This window comes from Lathamus discolor, chromosome 3 (genome assembly GCF_037157495.1).
Source record: "Lathamus discolor isolate bLatDis1 chromosome 3, bLatDis1.hap1, whole genome shotgun sequence".
Lineage (NCBI taxonomy): Eukaryota > Metazoa > Chordata > Aves > Psittaciformes > Psittacidae > Lathamus > Lathamus discolor.
In genome coordinates, this window is record NC_088886.1 from 123076873 (window position 1) to 123095350 (window position 18478).

At 44.4% G+C, this 18478-nt stretch overlaps 2 protein-coding genes across 4 annotated transcripts in view; one reads left to right on the forward strand and one right to left on the reverse strand.

The window, feature by feature from the left end:
- Positions 1–15548, forward strand: part of ADCY5 (adenylate cyclase 5) — a 228165-nt gene extending 212617 nt beyond the window's left edge. For all 3 annotated transcript variants that reach the window (XM_065671431.1, XM_065671432.1, XM_065671433.1), the window contains 6 exons: positions 4426–4449; positions 5294–5426; positions 6978–7241; positions 10294–10498; positions 11314–11438; positions 12957–15548. In XM_065671431.1, coding sequence (XP_065527503.1) covers positions 4426–4449; positions 5294–5426; positions 6978–7241; positions 10294–10498; positions 11314–11438; positions 12957–13085 — 880 coding nt within the window. In that variant the 3' untranslated portion in view covers positions 13086–15548. The remainder of the gene's footprint in view (positions 1–4425; positions 4450–5293; positions 5427–6977; positions 7242–10293; positions 10499–11313; positions 11439–12956) is intronic.
- The window catches only part of SEC22A (SEC22 homolog A, vesicle trafficking protein), a 33738-nt gene continuing 25502 nt past the window's right edge, over positions 10243–18478 (reverse strand). Inside the window, exon 8 of the mRNA XM_065671436.1 lies at positions 10243–11916. Within this exon, the coding sequence (XP_065527508.1) occupies positions 11821–11916 (96 nt within the window). The 3' untranslated portion in view covers positions 10243–11820. The remainder of the gene's footprint in view (positions 11917–18478) is intronic.

Below are 18478 nucleotides of genomic sequence, written 5' to 3' on the forward strand. Positions count from 1 at the left end.
GTAAGTGCCTTTCACTTCCAAAATCTTTACATCATTTCTTTCACCCAATGATTTCAGTGTGCCATTAGATGGATAGGAATGCTGAGGCAGTGGTGCAAGAATGGGAAGTGCATGATACCAGAGAAGGCATGGCTGTAAACTAAAGTCTTTGTGCTGCTCTCCACCTCTGAGGAGTAGCAAAACACCATTCCCTTTAAGGTCTCTTTAATGTGGAACTCGACTAATGAGCTATCTACTAACAAGAAAATATAACTGGCATCCCCAGAAATGGGGAGCTGTTAGTCATTCCCCTGCTATTACACTCCCAATATAGAAACGACATTTCTCATAAAATTAAAAAAAAAGAAAGACAAAACCCAACAAACCTCTAACAAACCTGAGCTGGCTCAGGGATGTGATAGTGAACCACTGAGATGTTCAGACATCTGGTATAGCAAACCCAGATGGGGTGGTGGAATAGTGGTGTTTGTCGTTTGGCTAGTGATCACCTGACACTTGCTGTTGGACACATATCCACATTTGAAAAGTCAGTATCATAGCTGGTCTCCGCACAATTCCCAACAGAAGGGCCTGGGCTAACCGGGAGTTGACAGTTGCCCTTTTACTTACAACAGGTAGTTTGTCATCACCAGATCACACATTAATCATGTTGGCAACCTTCTTCCACTGACATGATTACCCCTCTCCTGAAGGTCACGCCAGGGAGGGAAAGTTGGCACATCCGCAAACCCGCCCTCTTCCACAAGTTTCATTTCTCACTGGGAGTTGCATTGTTGTGCTAAGTACTTGTTTTGATGATCTCCTCTTGTAGGTAACAATTGTACTTGAACGTGAGTCAGTAGAATCATGGTGTTGTCTAAAGATGAACATAGTGCTAAGATATGTAAGGAGAGATGCCAGTAAGGCACAAGTAGGCCATTGTTTTTCTTGGGAGTGGGAAGGCCTAACCTGGAATACGTTTTCCAGTTTAGAGCAAGAAGGCAGTTCACAATAACGGAGAGTCCAGAGCAGCAAAGAACCATCAGAGATCTAGAAAGCACCAATTTAGATGAAACAATTTGTCAAGGATGACGGCTGTGGTTGCTCCTATCTTAGACAGGAGGATGCCTGAGAAGATTCCTATGGTTCTTCCCAGTGCAATCTTGTATGTTATGAAATAGCTTGTGTCGTTGCTCAAATTTTTTGATGGCCATTAACACATTCAAGCCAGATGTACCTGGTCACGTCTGTCCTTCACGTAGGTATTCCATGATGTTAGCATTCCTGTGTGCCCATTACTAATTAATTGAGGTGTGGCTTTTATTGCTATTGGCAGTAATCACCTGAATCATTTTGTTCACTCAAGTGAATTAAATTACGTAGGAAACCCCACGGAGCTTCCTGAGGAGGTATGAGGAGAATGTTTCCTTACTTTTATTTGTAGATGTTATGTATTCCAACAGCAGAAGCTATTTAGCATTTTCTAAGACAATTAGTGAAATAAAAGCATTTTATATCCCAAATATCAGTTCATTCTTGTAAGTCAAGCACTAAGCAAAATTACAGCACTTAGAAGTATAATTTACATCACTGCACAATCCAAATGTCAGTAATAGAGTGCAGAAGGTTAGCATGTTTTCCCAGAAATAGCTTTCTGTGATACTATATTATCTCTCACAAATTACATTTGTGTCATGGTTTAACCCCAGCCGGCAACTAAGCCCCACGCAGCTTCTTGCTCACTCCCCCGGCCCTGGTGGGATGAGGGAGAGAACTGGAAGAGTAAAAGAGGGAAAACTCCTGGATTGAGGTAAAGACAGTGTAATGGGGCAGAAAATGAAGAAAATAATGATAATGTTAATAGTAATAATAGAACATACAAAACAAGTGACGCACAATGCAATTGCTCACCACCTGTCAGCCAGTGCCCAGCCAGTCCCTGAGCAGTGTCCCCAAGCCAGGTTTCCCCACAGCATGACATCATACGGCATGGAATACCCCTTTGGTCAGTTGGGGTCAGCTGTCCTGGCTGTGTCCCCTCCCAACTTCTTGTGCCCCTCCAGCCTTCTCACTGGCAGGGCACAAGCAGCTGAAAAGTCCTTGACTTCGTATAAATGCTACTTAGCAACAAATGATAACTAAAAACATCAGCGTGTTATCAACATTATTCCCACACTAAATCTTAAACACAGCACTGTACCAGCTAATAGGAAGAAAGTTAGCCCTATCCCGTCTGAAAGCAGGACAATTTGTTTTGTCTGGAGAGCTCCACGGACAGCTATTTATTGTCCCGATGTCTGGCGGTCCATTTGTGTGCTGTGGGGAATGGGAGCTCAGCATGTAGCACATAGTTCAAAGTTGTACCTTATTGTCCAGCTGATATTAAAAAAATCCCAAACAAACCAAAATGTCCTCATACTACTTTAGTGTGGTGTCCCTTGCAGCTACATAATTACTGTCTGCTCTGCAGCCATTATGGTACACTGACTAATTAGAAGCAATGCAGATGTCACTTCACACTTCTATATACAAACCAACCCAACATGCAAGCAACTGAAAAGCTGAGTATAGTATGTTGGGAGTTGCTGGACTTCACTGCAGCTACACAGCAGCATAGTGACACACGAAGTACGATTAGATGCACAGCGCTACCATACTACCTTTTCCCTATGCAGAACATAAAACTAATGAGTTGGGTTTAAAGATGTGATTGACCAATGTGATCTTCCAAGTTGAGCTCCTGCATAGTGTAGCCCAAAGAGTTTTGCCCAGTGATTTGTAATTTAGAGGGCTGTCCCCTGGCATAGTGGCTGTAAGAAGGGAGATGCTCTGTCCTATGGGTGCTGTCCCCAAAATCAACCACCTTTCCTGCTAAAAATGTGCACTTAATGAGCAGGAGTGTATTTGCTGAGCTTGTCCCCGTGTCGCCTTCCAGTAATTAAAGAGCCATCTGCTGCTGGAAATGTCTGTCCCATGGGGGAGCAACCAATGTAACACCATTACTGCTTGCATTGGGCATTTTCACTTACCAAAGCATCACTGTAAATACTGGGTTTGATGCACTCCATAATCTCTACTGAAGATTTTAGAGCATGTAACACCCACAGTGAGCAGCAGTCCCAGTGCAGAGGGTCAGATCTGCCAGGCTCCCATCATAAGGCAGAGTGATTTTGGGGCACTGTCAGTTGTTCTTGGCCAGGCAGTGATATAAGGGAGTAGGGGAATCATGCTGCACGTGGGAAGCATCTCCAACTAGATCCAGCCTTCAGTGTGGGAGTCAGTCGCCAGAGTTCCCAAACTGGGTCCACATCCAAACTCACATGTTCTGTGCTGGAGCTGGCCCAGAGACCGTGCAAGAGATTGTATGCAAGACAACGGTGGGTTGCAAAATCCATGTCAGAAGAAATTCCGTGCTTGGAGCTGTAGAAAATGTCTCGGAACAAAGGTTAGAGAATCACTGCTTTACTTTTTAATTTTATGCCCAGTTAGGCTCCCTTGGCTATTTCAATTTTGATGATTTGTGTCTCTGATTCTATAGCGAGAGGTTCCTTCAGCCCCAGAAAACTACAGCCTGAAGCTCTCGAGACAGCTGTGAGATTCTTGGGCTAAAGATGTACCACGTTAGTAGCCTGCAAAGCTGTAATTGCATCAATGACACTGCAGTAATTTTACCACTGATCTCTTTCTTTCCACTTAACTAGTATTTTATAAGATCCATGTACATGGTTCTCAGCCACCCACACTTCAGAAGAAACTCAGCAGCATTAAGCAATCAGTCAGGAACTCAGGCAGCTACTATGTACCAGAAAGCTCTTTTTCATCCTCTCACTGTAGGAAAAGCACACCCTCCATCTTCTCCAGCAGCTCTGCTTCATACAAATACTCTACAGTACTGTAAGTAGTAATAGCAAGCCACATAAGGGTTTTCTTCAGTGCACTCGTGTGATACCCATAGCTAGGCACAAAACTGGAGATGAGTAACTTGCAGAAGGGAGTAGTGCTAGTTAAAGGAATTAAACATATCTCCATGCTACAATAAATGGGGAAGAGAGGAGCTATCCCTCAATAAGGTATTAGCCCAAAGCTTCCTTCTTTAGGTCAAATTTTCCAGCTTGACCTAATGAAGTACTGACAGCTGCCCAAGCATCCTCCTGCCTGCTACTACATCCCACACTGACATTAAAATCCCAGATGATTCTCTGACACTTAATGCTTCTCAGATATTCTAACCACATTAACCATATTGCACTGCCACTCTGGGGTTTTGAGGGCAGCTCAGACCTTTATTCCCCCACCACCACCACCATCTTTTTGCAGTTTTCTGCTTCTAAAGGGCTATAGCCCCACATAGTGTTAGAGGTGGCACATTGCAAAGGTGCTGTTACATGACGAGTGCTGGAGGGAGCCAAACACCCTTCTAACTCTTGTGTTTGTGGTTTTTTTCAGCGTGTCTGCAAATGGAACGTTGTGGTGAGTCACTTTGGCATGAAATATTTTTACGGGATTTTGTTGGTAGGCAGTTTCTATTCGCAAGGTGCAATATCAGCATGCTGGCTCACCAGCAGTGTCTGGTATTTGACTATGCATGGCTGTGACCTGGTGCAACAGTGCAAATGCCGTGAGTGGACGCATACTGCCCTGTTGCACATGTAGTTACTCTCAGAGCTTCCTCTTTCCTGTGGGACTTGTGTCAACTTGCTTTATAGACAACCTCATACAGCTTACTTGTAATTACAAGTCAAAGGTTTTATCAAAACAGTGTTTTCATCCTGTAGAACTGTAATTCAGATTTAACAGGTTTTATTTGCCTGCTTGTCAGAAGAAATGGAAATGTGTCTTAATGGTTTTTTGAACTTACAGAATACTTACAAAACAAAGGCCATTAAGAAGTGACTAATTACAGAAACAGTAAGTGTAGAACAGTTCTAGACTTAGGAGGCTGCGGCAGCCAGTGCAGGAGACACATTGACTACAGTCTGAAGAGCTGTCAGCATTTTGGTTTTGCCAAGCATGGTGGTGGCTTAGCATGTGTGGCCATTTTCTATGGCTTTTATATTGCTACTAACCCTTCTAAAGAAGTTGGATTAAATTTCCAGTTTCAAAGACCTCCTTTAGAAATCAGCACCTATGAGCCAAGCCCTCAGCTTTTTGCAGGTATTGTTCGTCCCTTTACCAAACACATGCTTGGAGGGGAAAGAAAAAGACATTTCTTCAGAGGCTGGTTAGCCTTGAAGTGGGAACTGTGGAGCGTGCCTAAGCTGTGCTCCTCCACTCTGACGCTAACTGGGATATTCTGCTGTTCCGTTGCCTGCAGCTCTCCAGCAGTGACACGAGTCGCGCTGAAGATTGTGACCCCTGTCATCATTACCGTCTTTGTCCTGGCACTGTACCTGCATGCCCAGCAAGTGGAATCCACTGCAAGGCTTGATTTCCTCTGGAAACTCCAGGTTAGTGGTGTTTGCTGTGTTGGAGGAAACATTTGTGTTAATACAAAACTACTGAGCTATTCTATCAAGTTGAGGAGCATTATAAAGTGCCTTTGAATTTAATCTGGACCTGGCATATACCTGGGCTCTCCTCTTCTGTGGTCCTTTGCATATTCCGTGCTTCTTATCCTGGTTATTTACTTTAACCCCTTGTTTGTTGTAAATGTACTTTCAATGGTCCCCACAGTAATGGGTTACAGATCTGAAGATCGAGGGTAATTACTTTGGGCAACTGAGCCTGTCACTGTTGCAAGAACCTGTAATATAACACAATCTGTAAATGTAAGAGGCTCATATTCACTGCTGAATTGTTTCCCAGAGTTCAGTGAGCTTTAGTTTGCTGTGTTCAGGGCTGTGAAAGATTCACATTTGCATTTTTCATTCACTTTCTTGTTAAGCAGTGGGAACTGGCCTGATACCCAGCCTTCATTAGCCCCTAGGCAGCAGCACTGGGTAACCAGCACACTACAGATAATGCCACACTGTGCTCCTGTCCCTGGGTGCAGTGTTAATGTTTTCACTACTTGTGTCCATGAGTGATACTGAGGCATTGTATGTGATTCCCAAGCAAGTAGGACAGGTCTCCGCTTTGCCCAGGACTCATAGCTGGGCGACTGCAGGACTGCAGGTTTTTTATATAGATTATTTTACCTTCTGGATGGCAAGACATCATTCTAATTACAGGTCTCAGTGGTTTGAGTAGGAGGCACTGAGAAAACACCAATTAATTAAAGCTCCTAGGGAAGCAGATAAACATTGTTATCCTCATTTACAATTGCAGGGATGAGCCGACTTGCCTGATCCAGGTCTGGGCTCAGCTGGCCAAAGCATTTGTGTCCCCAGGCAGAGCCAAACATCTTCCTTCTTCTGTCCAGACATACCACTTTCTAAAGGGTCCTTTCCCGCTTAACTCTATTTCCAGTTTCAGATGTCCTGTTTCAGAAACCAGCACCCACAAGCAAAGTCACAAGCACAAAGTCACTATTGCTTATGCCAACATGTAGTTAAGAGATGTGAGGAGGTTATCCCTTCTCTCTTCATCAGGTGAGGCCTGGAGAGTACAGCTACCTGAGCATTTAGGGGGTGCAGGGGGAGGATTATAATTTAAGGCCGCTCATGCAATCAGATTTTAGCGATGGTCTTTTTCCTCCTGAAACCTGTTGTGCTTGACTGGGAAAGCCAAATGTGTGTTTTTCTGAACGGCAGGATGGCAGTGGAGTTCCCCAAAAAGGAACAGACCTTGTAGAGGTTACCCAGTTCAGAGCCCAGAAATACAGTAACATCGGATTTCGGTGTTATTCTGTGCCTGCTTTTACGTACATGTGTGCACACAGACATGGACCATCTTCCACTGCAAAACACAAGTTTCTGTGTATCTCTGGTTCTGCCCTCCTTTGCAGTTTCCCCCATTCTTCTGTTTCTGCACTCCCTGCAAATTCATTCTCAGCTTTTTCCTCCCCAGAGAAGTTACCAAAAGAGTAAGCACATCACTGTCTCTCCTTCCTAAACTAGGCCACTGAAGAGAAAGAAGAAATGGAGGAGCTGCAGGCCTATAACAGACGCCTCCTCCACAACATTTTGCCGAAGGACGTGGCAGCCCATTTCTTGGCTCAGGAGCGGCGAAATGATGAACTGTACTACCAGTCCTGCGAGTGTGTGGCTGTCATGTTCGCCTCCATAAGCAACTTCTCAGAGTTTTACGTAGAGCTGGAGGCCAACAACGAAGGAGTGGAGTGTCTGAGACTGCTCAACGAGATCATCGCCGATTTTGATGAAGTAAGTCACAGAAAATCTGGGTGGACAGAGCGAACCGAATCAATTTGGACCGAATTTAGTTGGGCCTTGCTGAGCTCCTGGAGGACGGTGGCTTATTGAAATCATAGAATCATAGAATAGTTAGGGTTGGAAGGGACCTCAAGATCATCTAGTTCCAACCCCCTTGCCATAGGCAGGGACACCTCACACTAAACCATCCCACCCAAGGCTTCATCCAACCTGGCCTTGAACACTGCCAGGGATGGAGCATTCACAGCCTCCCTGGGCAACCCATTCCAGTGTTTCACCACCCTAACAGGAAAGAATTTCCTCCTTATATCCAATCTAAACTTCCCCTGTTTACGTTTTAACCTGTTACCCCCTGTCCTGTCACTACAGTCCCTGACAAAGAGACCCTCCCCAGCATCCCTATAGGCCCCCTTCAGATACTGGAAGGCTGCTATGAGGTCTCCACGCAGCCTTCTCTTCTCCAGGCTGAACAGCCCCAACTTTCTCAGCCTGTCTTCATACATGAGGTGCTCCAGTCCCCTGATCATCCTCGTGGCCCTCCTCTGGACTTGTTCCAGCAGTTCCATGTCCTTTTTATGTTGAGGACACCAGAACTGCACACAATACTCCAGGTGAGGTCTCACAAGAGCAGAGTAGAGGGGCAGGATCACCTCCTTCGACCTGCTGGTCACGCTCCTTTTGATGCAGCCCAGGATACGGTTGGCTTTCTGGGCTGCGAGCGCACACTGCCGGCTCATGTTCATTTTCTCATCGACCAACACCCCCAAGTCCTTCTCCGCAGGGCCGCTCTGAATCTCTTCTCTGCCCGACCTGTAGCTGTGCCTGGGACTGCTCCAACCCAGGTGTAGGACCTTGCACTTGGCATGGTTGAACTTCATAAGGTTGGCATCAGCCCACCTCACAAGCGTGTCGAGGTCCCTCTGGATGGCATTCCTTCCCTCCAGCATATCAACTGAACCACACAGCTTGGTGTCATCGGCAAACTTGCTGAGGGCGCACTAAATCCCACTGTCCTTGTCAGCGACGAAGATGTTAAACAAGACCGGTCCCAACACTGATCCCTGAGGGACACCACTCGTTACTGGTCTCCAGCCAGACATTGAGCCATTGATCACAACTCTTTGTGTGCAGCCATCCAGCCAGTTCTTTATCCACCGAGTGGTCCATCCATCAAATTGATATCTCTCCAATTTAGAGAGAAGGATGTTGTGTGGGACAGTGTCAAATGCTTTGCACAAGTCCAGGTAGATGACATCAACTGCTTTACCCTTATCCATCAATTCTGTAGCCCCATCATAGAAGGCCACCAAATTGGTCAGGCAGGATTTCCCCTTAGTGAAGCCATGCTGGCTGTCACCAAGCACCTTGTTGTTTTTCACGTGCCTTAGCATGCCTTCCAGGAGAATGTGCTCCAAGATTTTACCAGGCACAGAGGTGAGACTGACTGGTCTGTAATTCCCCGGGTCTTCCATTTTCCCCTTCTTGAAAATGGGGGTTATATTTCCCTTTTTCCAGTCGTTGGGAACTTCACCTGACTGCCATGATTTTTCAAATATGATGGCCAGTGGCTTAGCAATTTCGTTCGCCAGCTCCTTCGGGACCCACGGATGGATTCCATCAGGTCCCACGGACTTGTGCCGTGTGCGTGTGCCTTCTAAGAACTGGGTGGTGCTGTCAGAGCCTTTGCCAGTGAAGACTGAGGCAAAGAAGTCATTCAGAACCTCAGCCTTCTCCAAATTCTGTGTAGCCAGTTCTCCTGAAAGCTTCCTCAGGGGGCCTATGTTGTCCCTAGTCTGTTTTTTGTTTGCTACGTACCTGTAGAATCCCTTCCTGTTATCCTTAACATCCCTGGCTAGGTTTAATTCTAACTGGGCCTTAGCCTTCCTAACCTGAGCCCTAGCTTCCCAGACAACATCCCTGTACTCTACCCAGGCCGCCTGTCCTTGCTCCCACCTTTTATAAGCCTCTTTTTTCCTTTGAATTTTCCTCAGCAGCTCCTTATCCATCCAAGGAGGTCTCCTGGCCCTCCTGCCGCACTTCCTTCTAGTTGGGATGCAGCACTCCTGAGCTTGTAGCAGGTGATCCTTGAATATCAACCAAGAGTCTTGGGCCCCCCCTGCCCTCCAGGGCTATATCCCATGGAACCTTACTAAGCAGGCTCCTGAAGAGGCCAAAGTCTGCTCTTTTGAAGTCCAGGGCAGTGAGCTTGCTGCACGCTCTTCTCACACTCCTGGGGATCTTGAATTCGACCATCTCATGATCGCTGCATCCAAGGCTGCCCTGGAGTGCCACATTCTCAACAAGCCCTTCCCTGTTGGTGAGCACAAGGTCAAACATGGCACCTCTCCTTGTCGGCTCCTCTATTACTTGCAGAAGGAAGTTGTCTTCCACACAATTGAGGAGCCTCCTGGATTGCTTGTGCTGTGCAGTGCCATCGTTCCAACAGATGTCAGGGTGGTTGAAATCCCCCATGAGAACAAGGGCCTGCGAGCGTGAGGCTTTTCCTATCTGTCTGTAGAGAGCTTCATCCACAGGTTCTCCTTGATCAGGGGGCCTGTAACAGATCCCCACAGTAATGTCTCCCACGGCTGTTTTCCCTTTAACCCTGACCCACAAACTCTCTGTAAACTGCTCACCTGCCCCCAGACAGAGTTCCATACTCTCCAGCCTATCCCTAACATAAAGGGCAACTCCCCATCCCTGCCTGCTGGGCCTGTCTTCTAAAGAACCTGTAACCTTCCATTCCAACACTCCAGTCATAGGAGCCATCCCACCATGTTTCTGTGCCACATCCTTGTGCCACAGTTCATTTCTCCTCACTCTAGAAGTCTTTTAATTCTTTTTTTTCACATTAAAATCCCTTCCATTCCCTTGTTGCTCCTCTGAATAGATTAGTCCTTTTCTTCCTATATTTTGAGCAGTAGAGGCTCTGCCCAGTCCTTTGTAGTACTTGTACCAAGGAATGACATATGGCGAGGACATTACCAGCAGGTATGTATGTGTTTATCAAGGTTTATTCACTTCTTTTGCTCTTGTGAAACAGATAATAAGTGAAGACCAATTCCGGCAGCTGGAAAAGATCAAGACCATCGGCAGCACATATATGGCTGCATCAGGCCTCAACGATTCCACATACGACAAGGAAGGGAAGACACATATCAAAGCTCTGGCTGATTTTGCCATGAGGTTAATGGACCAAATGAAATACATTAATGAACATTCATTCAACAACTTCCAGATGAAGATAGGTAATGTCACTGTGTTTAAGGGATTAAGGATAGGTAGCAGTCATTCTGAGCTGGGGATTTTATGGAGAGTAAAAACCACAGATGTTACCTTAGCTGTACAGTGATGTTGTGTCTGATGACCACTTTGGCTTCTATGAAACATCAGAGCAGCTTTTTTAGGGTAGCGGTGTTATTACTGAGGCTCCCTGGAGAATTAGGAGCAGATGGGGAACGAACCCACAGCATGGTCTCAAATGGCATCTGAACTTGTGCTCTTACCACAGCATGGTCTCAAATGGTAGCTGAACTTGGGCTCATTTGCCTGTGATGTCCTCCCTGCTCACACCCTCTGTGGTCCTCAGCTCTGCCATTCTTGGACATTAAATTGTCTTTCCAGTCAGGGAATGAAAAGAGACAGAACAGGAGAAGGAGAAGAAATGTGATGATGTCGAGTGTGGTATTTGTTCTGGAAAGCTGCTCGGCTGCTGTGTCACAGGCGCCCAGCATCGCAGCAGCTGTGTGCTGACTTCCAAGTTTGCACTTTGCTTGGCAGCCAGACGGCAAATAAACCTTACCCTGTTATCTGGTACTGGAGAGTAGCTTTGGATTGAGCAGATCCAGCCCATTCTGCCAGTCAGACAGGCATAATGGATCAAAGAAGCTTTTTAAAGAAACTTACAAGTTTCTTTCCACACATTCTGGCTATAGCTTTACATGTCAGGTAAAGCACAGTTAGAACAAATGAACCTTAGGTTGTTATTTTGTTGTCTGAAAAATAACTTGCCTCAAGCTTAATGTGGATCTGAGAGTTGTGGGATTTCCTCCTCTCCTTCCAGGCCTCAATATTGGTCCTGTTGTAGCTGGGGTGATAGGAGCACGCAAACCCCAGTATGACATATGGGGCAACACAGTGAATGTAGCCAGCCGAATGGACAGTACAGGTGTGCCTGACAGGATTCAGGTAAGAAATTCACTGGATAACTTACATTGCCAGCCCTGTGTCACTTACTTACAGGTTTTGAAACACGATCTGAATTGGAATTTTGGTTTCATTTTATTCCTTTATGTCATACAGTTAACATACATACATAGTACTGACAGAAAAGCCAGCTGAGGAATGCCAGTGGTACCATCATGTTTTGCCTTTTAATCTTGACCAACTTTGCAACCTTTAGTCAAAAACTTGCAGGTTTTGGGTGGAAGTGTTGAGCTGAGCTTCCTTCCCCACATGCTTCATTGGCCCTATGAGAACAGTCCTGCTGTGATGCTTACTCACTCATGCTGCCACCTTTGCTGTTCAGCGGCATGCAGCTGTAGGCTGTTTTATTTTTCAAGGACTTGACTCAGATATGTTTCTGTAATTCACTTCGCTGTTCACAATCCTGTACGTGTTCTGAGGCTAGCAAGGATCCAGGCATCAGTGGGATGGGGATATGTAACTAGAGAAAGAGAATGGTTTCAGGGATTAATGGGAACTATCTTGTAATCAAATATCTCCTTGGCCTTCAGACAGTGACCTTTCCAGTGATTCGGTTCCACTGTTCCACGTTGGCTAAGCCAACGTCCACAGTAAGAGACTGTCATTCCTTGGGAAAGTACTGGAGGGATATAAAAATAGTTAAATTGATGTAAAACCTAAGAGGGGAAGCCATGCTTCTTTTCAATTAAGCTGTCAGTTAACTGGATCAATATTTATCCAACACTCTTTAAACTTTCCTATGAGATGGTCTGTGAACAATTTTTGTTCCAGTTAAGCAAATCAGCGCAGCAATGTTACAGCCACAGGAAGCCAGAAGTGGAAATACTTAAAGCCACCTGAAAAGGGGTGAGAAAATACACTGCAATAAATAAATAATGTTAGGCAATCTGGTCTTCAAACTTCTGTTATGCTGCAGCATAAGCGATTATTTTTGAGTGGACCTTGCAGACAGGATTTGGATGCTGGCTAGGTTATCTATATCTCATTTGTTCAGGCCTTCTCATTGCCTGCTACCTTCTCCTTCACAAAAAAAAGTCCTCTGAATGACCCCTTCTAAACTGCACATCCACTGTGCAATTTCTAAGTAATTTTTTGATGATTTTTAATATACGCTTAACCTGTTTTCCTACTACCACTCCTCCACTGACATAATGAATGCATCTGAGTAGACTGAACTGCCAGCTGTGTTTTTAAAAATGTGACTCATTTGTTTCTTTTTATCCTTTGACTGCCTCAAAAAATGCATTCCTCCCCCCTTGTGTATCTTTCCTCCCCAGTTGTGTATCATGTGTGACTTACGTAGCTTCTGTTTCCAAAGGCGGCATTTCTTCTGCAGTTTGTGCCAACCTTTTAGTTACTGATTGATCTGGAAAAGTCTACTGACTTAGAAACGAAATAGTTGATCCTACTTTAATTTTGTGCATGGATTACTCCAAAAGCAAATGAAAACACTGTGTGGAAGGCATGACAAGCATCTCCTTACTCTTGTTTATTCTGCAGGTAACCACAGACATGTACCAGGTTTTAGTAGCCAACAACTATCAGCTGGAATATCGAGGGGTCATTAAGGTCAAAGGCAAAGGAGAAATGACCACCTACTTTCTAAATGAAGGGCCTCCAATTAGTTAGCACTGATTGAAGCAACACTCAAAGATGGAATTTGCATTACATGAGATTGTGAATTGGAGAAGAATCACTTTTTGGCAGTGAAGCTGAAAATGCACCACAGTTGAATTTCACACAATGACTCTAGAGCTGATATCAGCAAACTCTTTGGCCGCCCATCACAAAAGGCAATTGAAAGAAACCACCTTGGAGTTGTTCCTGGCTGAGTGCTAAGTCGACCAAAGATGTGTACTACAGAATTCACAGATAAGACATAAATTTGGAGTTTTTTAAAAAGGCTGCTACCACAGAATGATCTAAGAAGCTATTTAAGTATTTATTGACGCAACACAACATTTACTTGGTTGAAGGAATGTATGATTCACTACAAAGCATTATTTTGGAATGGATTTGCACTCCCATAATGTTTCCATCCCATACTGCCAGCTATTTGAAGTGTACCACTGTGCTTTTATTAGCTATTTTGAATGGCTTTCAAAACTGACACCCACTGTTGCAGCACACAAAAAGGCCTTTTAAAAGGGCATCAGTAATGGTTTAGTGTGAAAAGACATCCTAGCCCTGGCCCCCTCTTTTCCCTTCTTTTACCTGGCTAAATGACTGCTCTTCTGAGTCAGCCTGGCACATCTGATGAAGGGGAAGATCAAGATAAAGAATGACGGCTCTACAACCATATTTATTAAAAAGTCTTCTGTGCTCTTCTTTGGTATATATCAGTTTACATGGGAAAGACTAGATGTAAACAAGAGACACTTTGTGGGGGGAACTCCCCTGAAATTTGTTGTGGGTTTTTTTGTATTTTTTATTTTGTAATATTGAAAACATGGAGCTCTAACAGATATACCAAATTCTATATTTTGTAAATTATATATAAATTAGCAGGCAGGCTGGCCACACCAAGGTGTGGTGGGAGGTGTATATAACCTGTAGACTTTTGTGTAGTTTTTTTCTGCATAATACTCTGAACACAGACTTGGCAGTTTTCAGATTATCACTATACAATCAACCAACAACAAACAGGCGAGTTTCCAGGCTGAATCAGACGCATTTTAAGATGAAAATCCAGAAAATTCTACAACCCCAAAGAAGAGGAAAAACCCAAACGTGGTAGTCACACAGTTGTTCCATGCAGCGTTCAAGCAGAAGGCGGCATCTTAACAAATGGAAACAGGACCTTTCAGTTTTAGCTACTGAGGCGGTATCATGTCAAACATGTCAGAAAGAGCTCTAAGCAAATCTTCTAACTAATGCTAACATGAGCTCTCATAAGAAGAAAAACAAATTAGCTCATTTGAACTTTTTGTTTAAAACAATGATTTTTCATAGATGGTCTTAATAGAATCCTGCTGATACGAGAGTTGTCTGATATTGTAACTGCCATTTGACATTACAAGGAACTATGTCCTGCAGCATCAAGTTGACTTTCTTGTAGTATTTAAGGCACTTATTTAAACTGAGTCACAGATTTTCAATTTTCAGGAATTAGGTGATCTTCAAAAAAGGTTATGATGGCAAGTGTATATGTATGAGGTGGTCAACCTTAAAATGCAGTGCCATTGATATTGTATTGGACATCTTTATCACTAGTAGGGGCTTTATGAGTAGTTCACTGTTATCATTTATGTACCTTTTTTAACTATTAAAGAAAAATCCCTTGATATTTTATTAAAAAAAAAAAAGAATTTTAAAAAATGCTATATTTTTTATATTCTATGACGGGAGAGTTTTGATAATGAATTTGGCTAGCACTAAAAAGTACTCCAATCTTTTGACATTTAATAAAGTTCTTTTCCACTCTTCTCAGGGCAGAATTACTGTAGTACTAACAGCTTAATGATTGCACTATGGTGGTGGTGATTTATTTTTTCCTACTCAACAAGAATAAGTGAAAATCCATGGGCCTGTCTTGATTAATTTGCTATATTGCTGAGCATAACCTAAGCATTAAGCCATTTAAACGTGAGCTTAAATGGCATCGCCCCTTTTCCTTCTCCCTTCCACTAGGAAACACCTCTGAAAAGTATAGTATATTGACTTCTGTAAAACTGCCAAGTCTGCCCTTGTACTATACTTTTGCCCCTTTACATCTTCCCTGGTTTGCAAAATATTTCTGTTGCATCACACTGTTATACCTTTCTTCCCCTCTCCACCTTCCATCCTTTTTGCGCGCACACCCAGATTCATTGCCTTCATGCCATAAACTCGGTTTTAGGTTTGCTTTCTGCTTTATGAAAGTCTGCGGTCTTCTTAACTTTTGATTCATCTTATGAAGTTGTGTTGTCAATGAAATTTCAAGTCCCCCGTATCTCTAGGTGTGATTGTTGACAGTGTGTCATGATCATTTCAAGGGGTATTCACACACTCTTTACTCTGGATCTTGCAAAAATGGATACAGTTATGATTTCCCATGGAAATTGAAATCTATTTAAGTAATTTAACTATATTAAACACTGTTTCACTGGTAAAGTGTCTCTGTTTTATTTTAGCTGCACCTGGCTAGTGAAGAGATCATACGTAAGCTGTGTAGGAGATGATACTGAATCTGCAAACATCCTTTTCTTGACCAGCATCAACAGGTGGCTGTTTGACCACAGTGGTGCTACGCAGTACCTAGCACAGAGAGCAGCAAGGTCTTGGCTGCACCCTGAACATCTCCCTGGTCCCTCTTGTGCACCCACTTGCCCTGAAAGGGTAGCCTCAGCACAGCTGACAAAGCCTCGTGGCACTGTGGGTAAATACACTGGTATAACTGAACAGCTTAAATTATTCTGTGTCTATGATGTCCTATTTAAAGAAAAATAATTAAAAATTGTGTGTAGTTTATAAAGCACACCACCTTTGCCAAAAAATTCCCCAGGTTCCTCAGTACTTGTCCGCTCAAGGACACCTGGAAGGCAGCAGCTCTGCTTGCCACACAACATTTCCAGTCTTTACAGGTAAATGCTACACATAATGCTATCTATTAACAGAAGCCCAAATTATAACTAACAATAAGCTGCAGCTGACAACTGACTTATTTGGTTGAGAAGACTTTACATAGGCAACTAAGAAGCAAATTACTTACCTACAAGCTCTTATCTGGTAGGAGGGGTTTTATAAGTAAGTGTACTGAGAAAATAGCTGCATTAAAAAAAAGCCATGAAATACTTCAAGGATCAGGTAAGAAAGATGGTGAAGAACTATTTAATACTTTATATATTATCTTATATAATCATGCAATTTAGGACATCATCTGATACAAGCAATTTCGGAAACTATCTATCTGGAGATGGGTATTACCAGGGGCAGGAATCCAGTAGCCTCCAGTGCTCTGCTCTCCCATTTAAGTTGCTGCACACACTGATAGGCTGAACGATTTTCCCTAAATGCATTTTTCCTGTCCCGAAAGCATTCTGGTGAATTTTAAGGTGTTCAGCCACTTCTCTCCAACACAAAGCTGGCTGCTTCAAGTATCTGCCTGCACGTAATAAAATGATACATTTGGGACACATCATATTTCTTACATGTGTTCCCTGCACTGCCAGTATCCCCGGCCTTGCTGTCTGTGCTTTACACAATACACATGGGCACCAGCATCTGGCCAAAAACTATGCCATGGAGCAAGTATTTTCATTCTGTTAACCTTTCTGACTGCTCCTCAGGGCACCATCACTTCAAGTTTGAAGACTGGGAGAGAAAGGTTGGGATGCAGCCTGAAAAAGGGCAGATCAGCTGTTTTAAGCTGAAAACCCTCAGATTACACTCTCTTGATCCATTTGGTCCCAGGATTTTCAATTTGCAAAGCCAGAGCACCTGGGTGGGCTGGGGGGACTGAGAACACTGAATTTCTGATGGGATGGGAGACAGCAGCAGCACTGTTTTCCTGCCATGTGACAGCCAGGCAAGCTTGTCTATAAAGCAAGGTTCTGTTTTCCAGTTTCTGCCCCTGAGCAGTCCACAGTCCCCACTCGCCCCGCTCTGCCCTGGCATTTGGCTTGCAGCGATGGCGACAAGGCTGCACTGCCGGTGCCAACCCCATTCACCACAGCTCCCACTGAAAGCCAGTGCCAAGAAGAGCAGGTAAGGAAGTGGTGGGAATTACAGCATGGTGAGAACCCAGTGTTGACAAGCGCAGAGGCAATGCTGGCATAGCACAGGTGCCATTTGAATAAAAAGCTCTGTAGAGAACAGTCAGAGCAAGCGAGCTTCCCCTGTAAGCAGCTGGGCTCAGAGATCTCTTCTTTAAACACAGAATTTCACCTGCAAATAACTATTGCCATCTACTGGAACAGACTTGTGCGGTTTTAGCCCAGCTACCATGATTGCTGAGCAGTGCCACAGGCTCAGGCTGAGACAACAAAACCCCTTCCATCACAGGGGAAAGGGAGAGCATGTCTCCACCTAAGGGCAGCCACTCCTTCCAAAGTAATTGATGATACACAAACCATCAAATCCAACTATAGATAAGCAGAAACTAATCACCCCAGGCTGTGTGTGCCACCATCTAACACCCACCACCCTCCCCGGCAGCACAGCAGTTAATAGCGCAACAACACAGGACCCTACCATACATGCTTCTGCTGCTCCTAGCTACAAGGGTGCCTTCAAAAGGCTCCAGACAAGGCCTCCCCACCTAATGGCAAATCCCTTCTTGCATGTTGCAGCCCAAGTTCCAACACGAGCCATAAAGGCCAGAGCTGGCTCTGTGAACCTTGAGTTCACAACAACCTTGTGCTGGTCACGCAACCCTGAGTTCACAACCAAAGCCCAGACAAAACCATTATCAGCAATCCTGCTGTGCCATCAAGAGCAATAGTTTCCACTCCTGCCTTTACTGAGGGGCTAAGAGCAGGAGTCTCCTGCTCTCACCACTCAGGTATGCTTGGACCTCTCCTTTCCTTCAGGTAACTGTTGCAATTCAGTCTGAAATGAAATACAGGCTAATGGACATCCTACCTTTCCTTTTCAGCTGCTCAGTAAGAGGCACAGCACAGCATCCCAGCACAGGGATAGAACACCAGGAGAGCTATGGAGTGTCATCTTGTTGCTACACACCTCTTTCTTGCTAGGAAACAGGGCTCACCTCAGGTTGCCTGTAGAACTATAAAGATACAGTTTGTGTCCTGAAAAGGGCAAGAGGAAGACAGATTAGACCTGGGTCTGGAATTATTTAATGTCATGTTTGATGTGGAAAGCAGGCACAACAACGCCCCCGACTAGGCGAGCACAGAAACACCCGGCTGATAATGTCCTTCTCCCCTGCTCTCTCTTCTCATGGTATTTCCAGAGCAGCTTCAGTACAAGAGATGGAGCACATGCTCATTTGCCCTCAAGCTTTGTGTGGTGCTTGGTAACTAGGGCATGTTCTCAAACTCTGCTCAGTGTACAGGTTAGCAGGATAATCCTACAGCATCTCT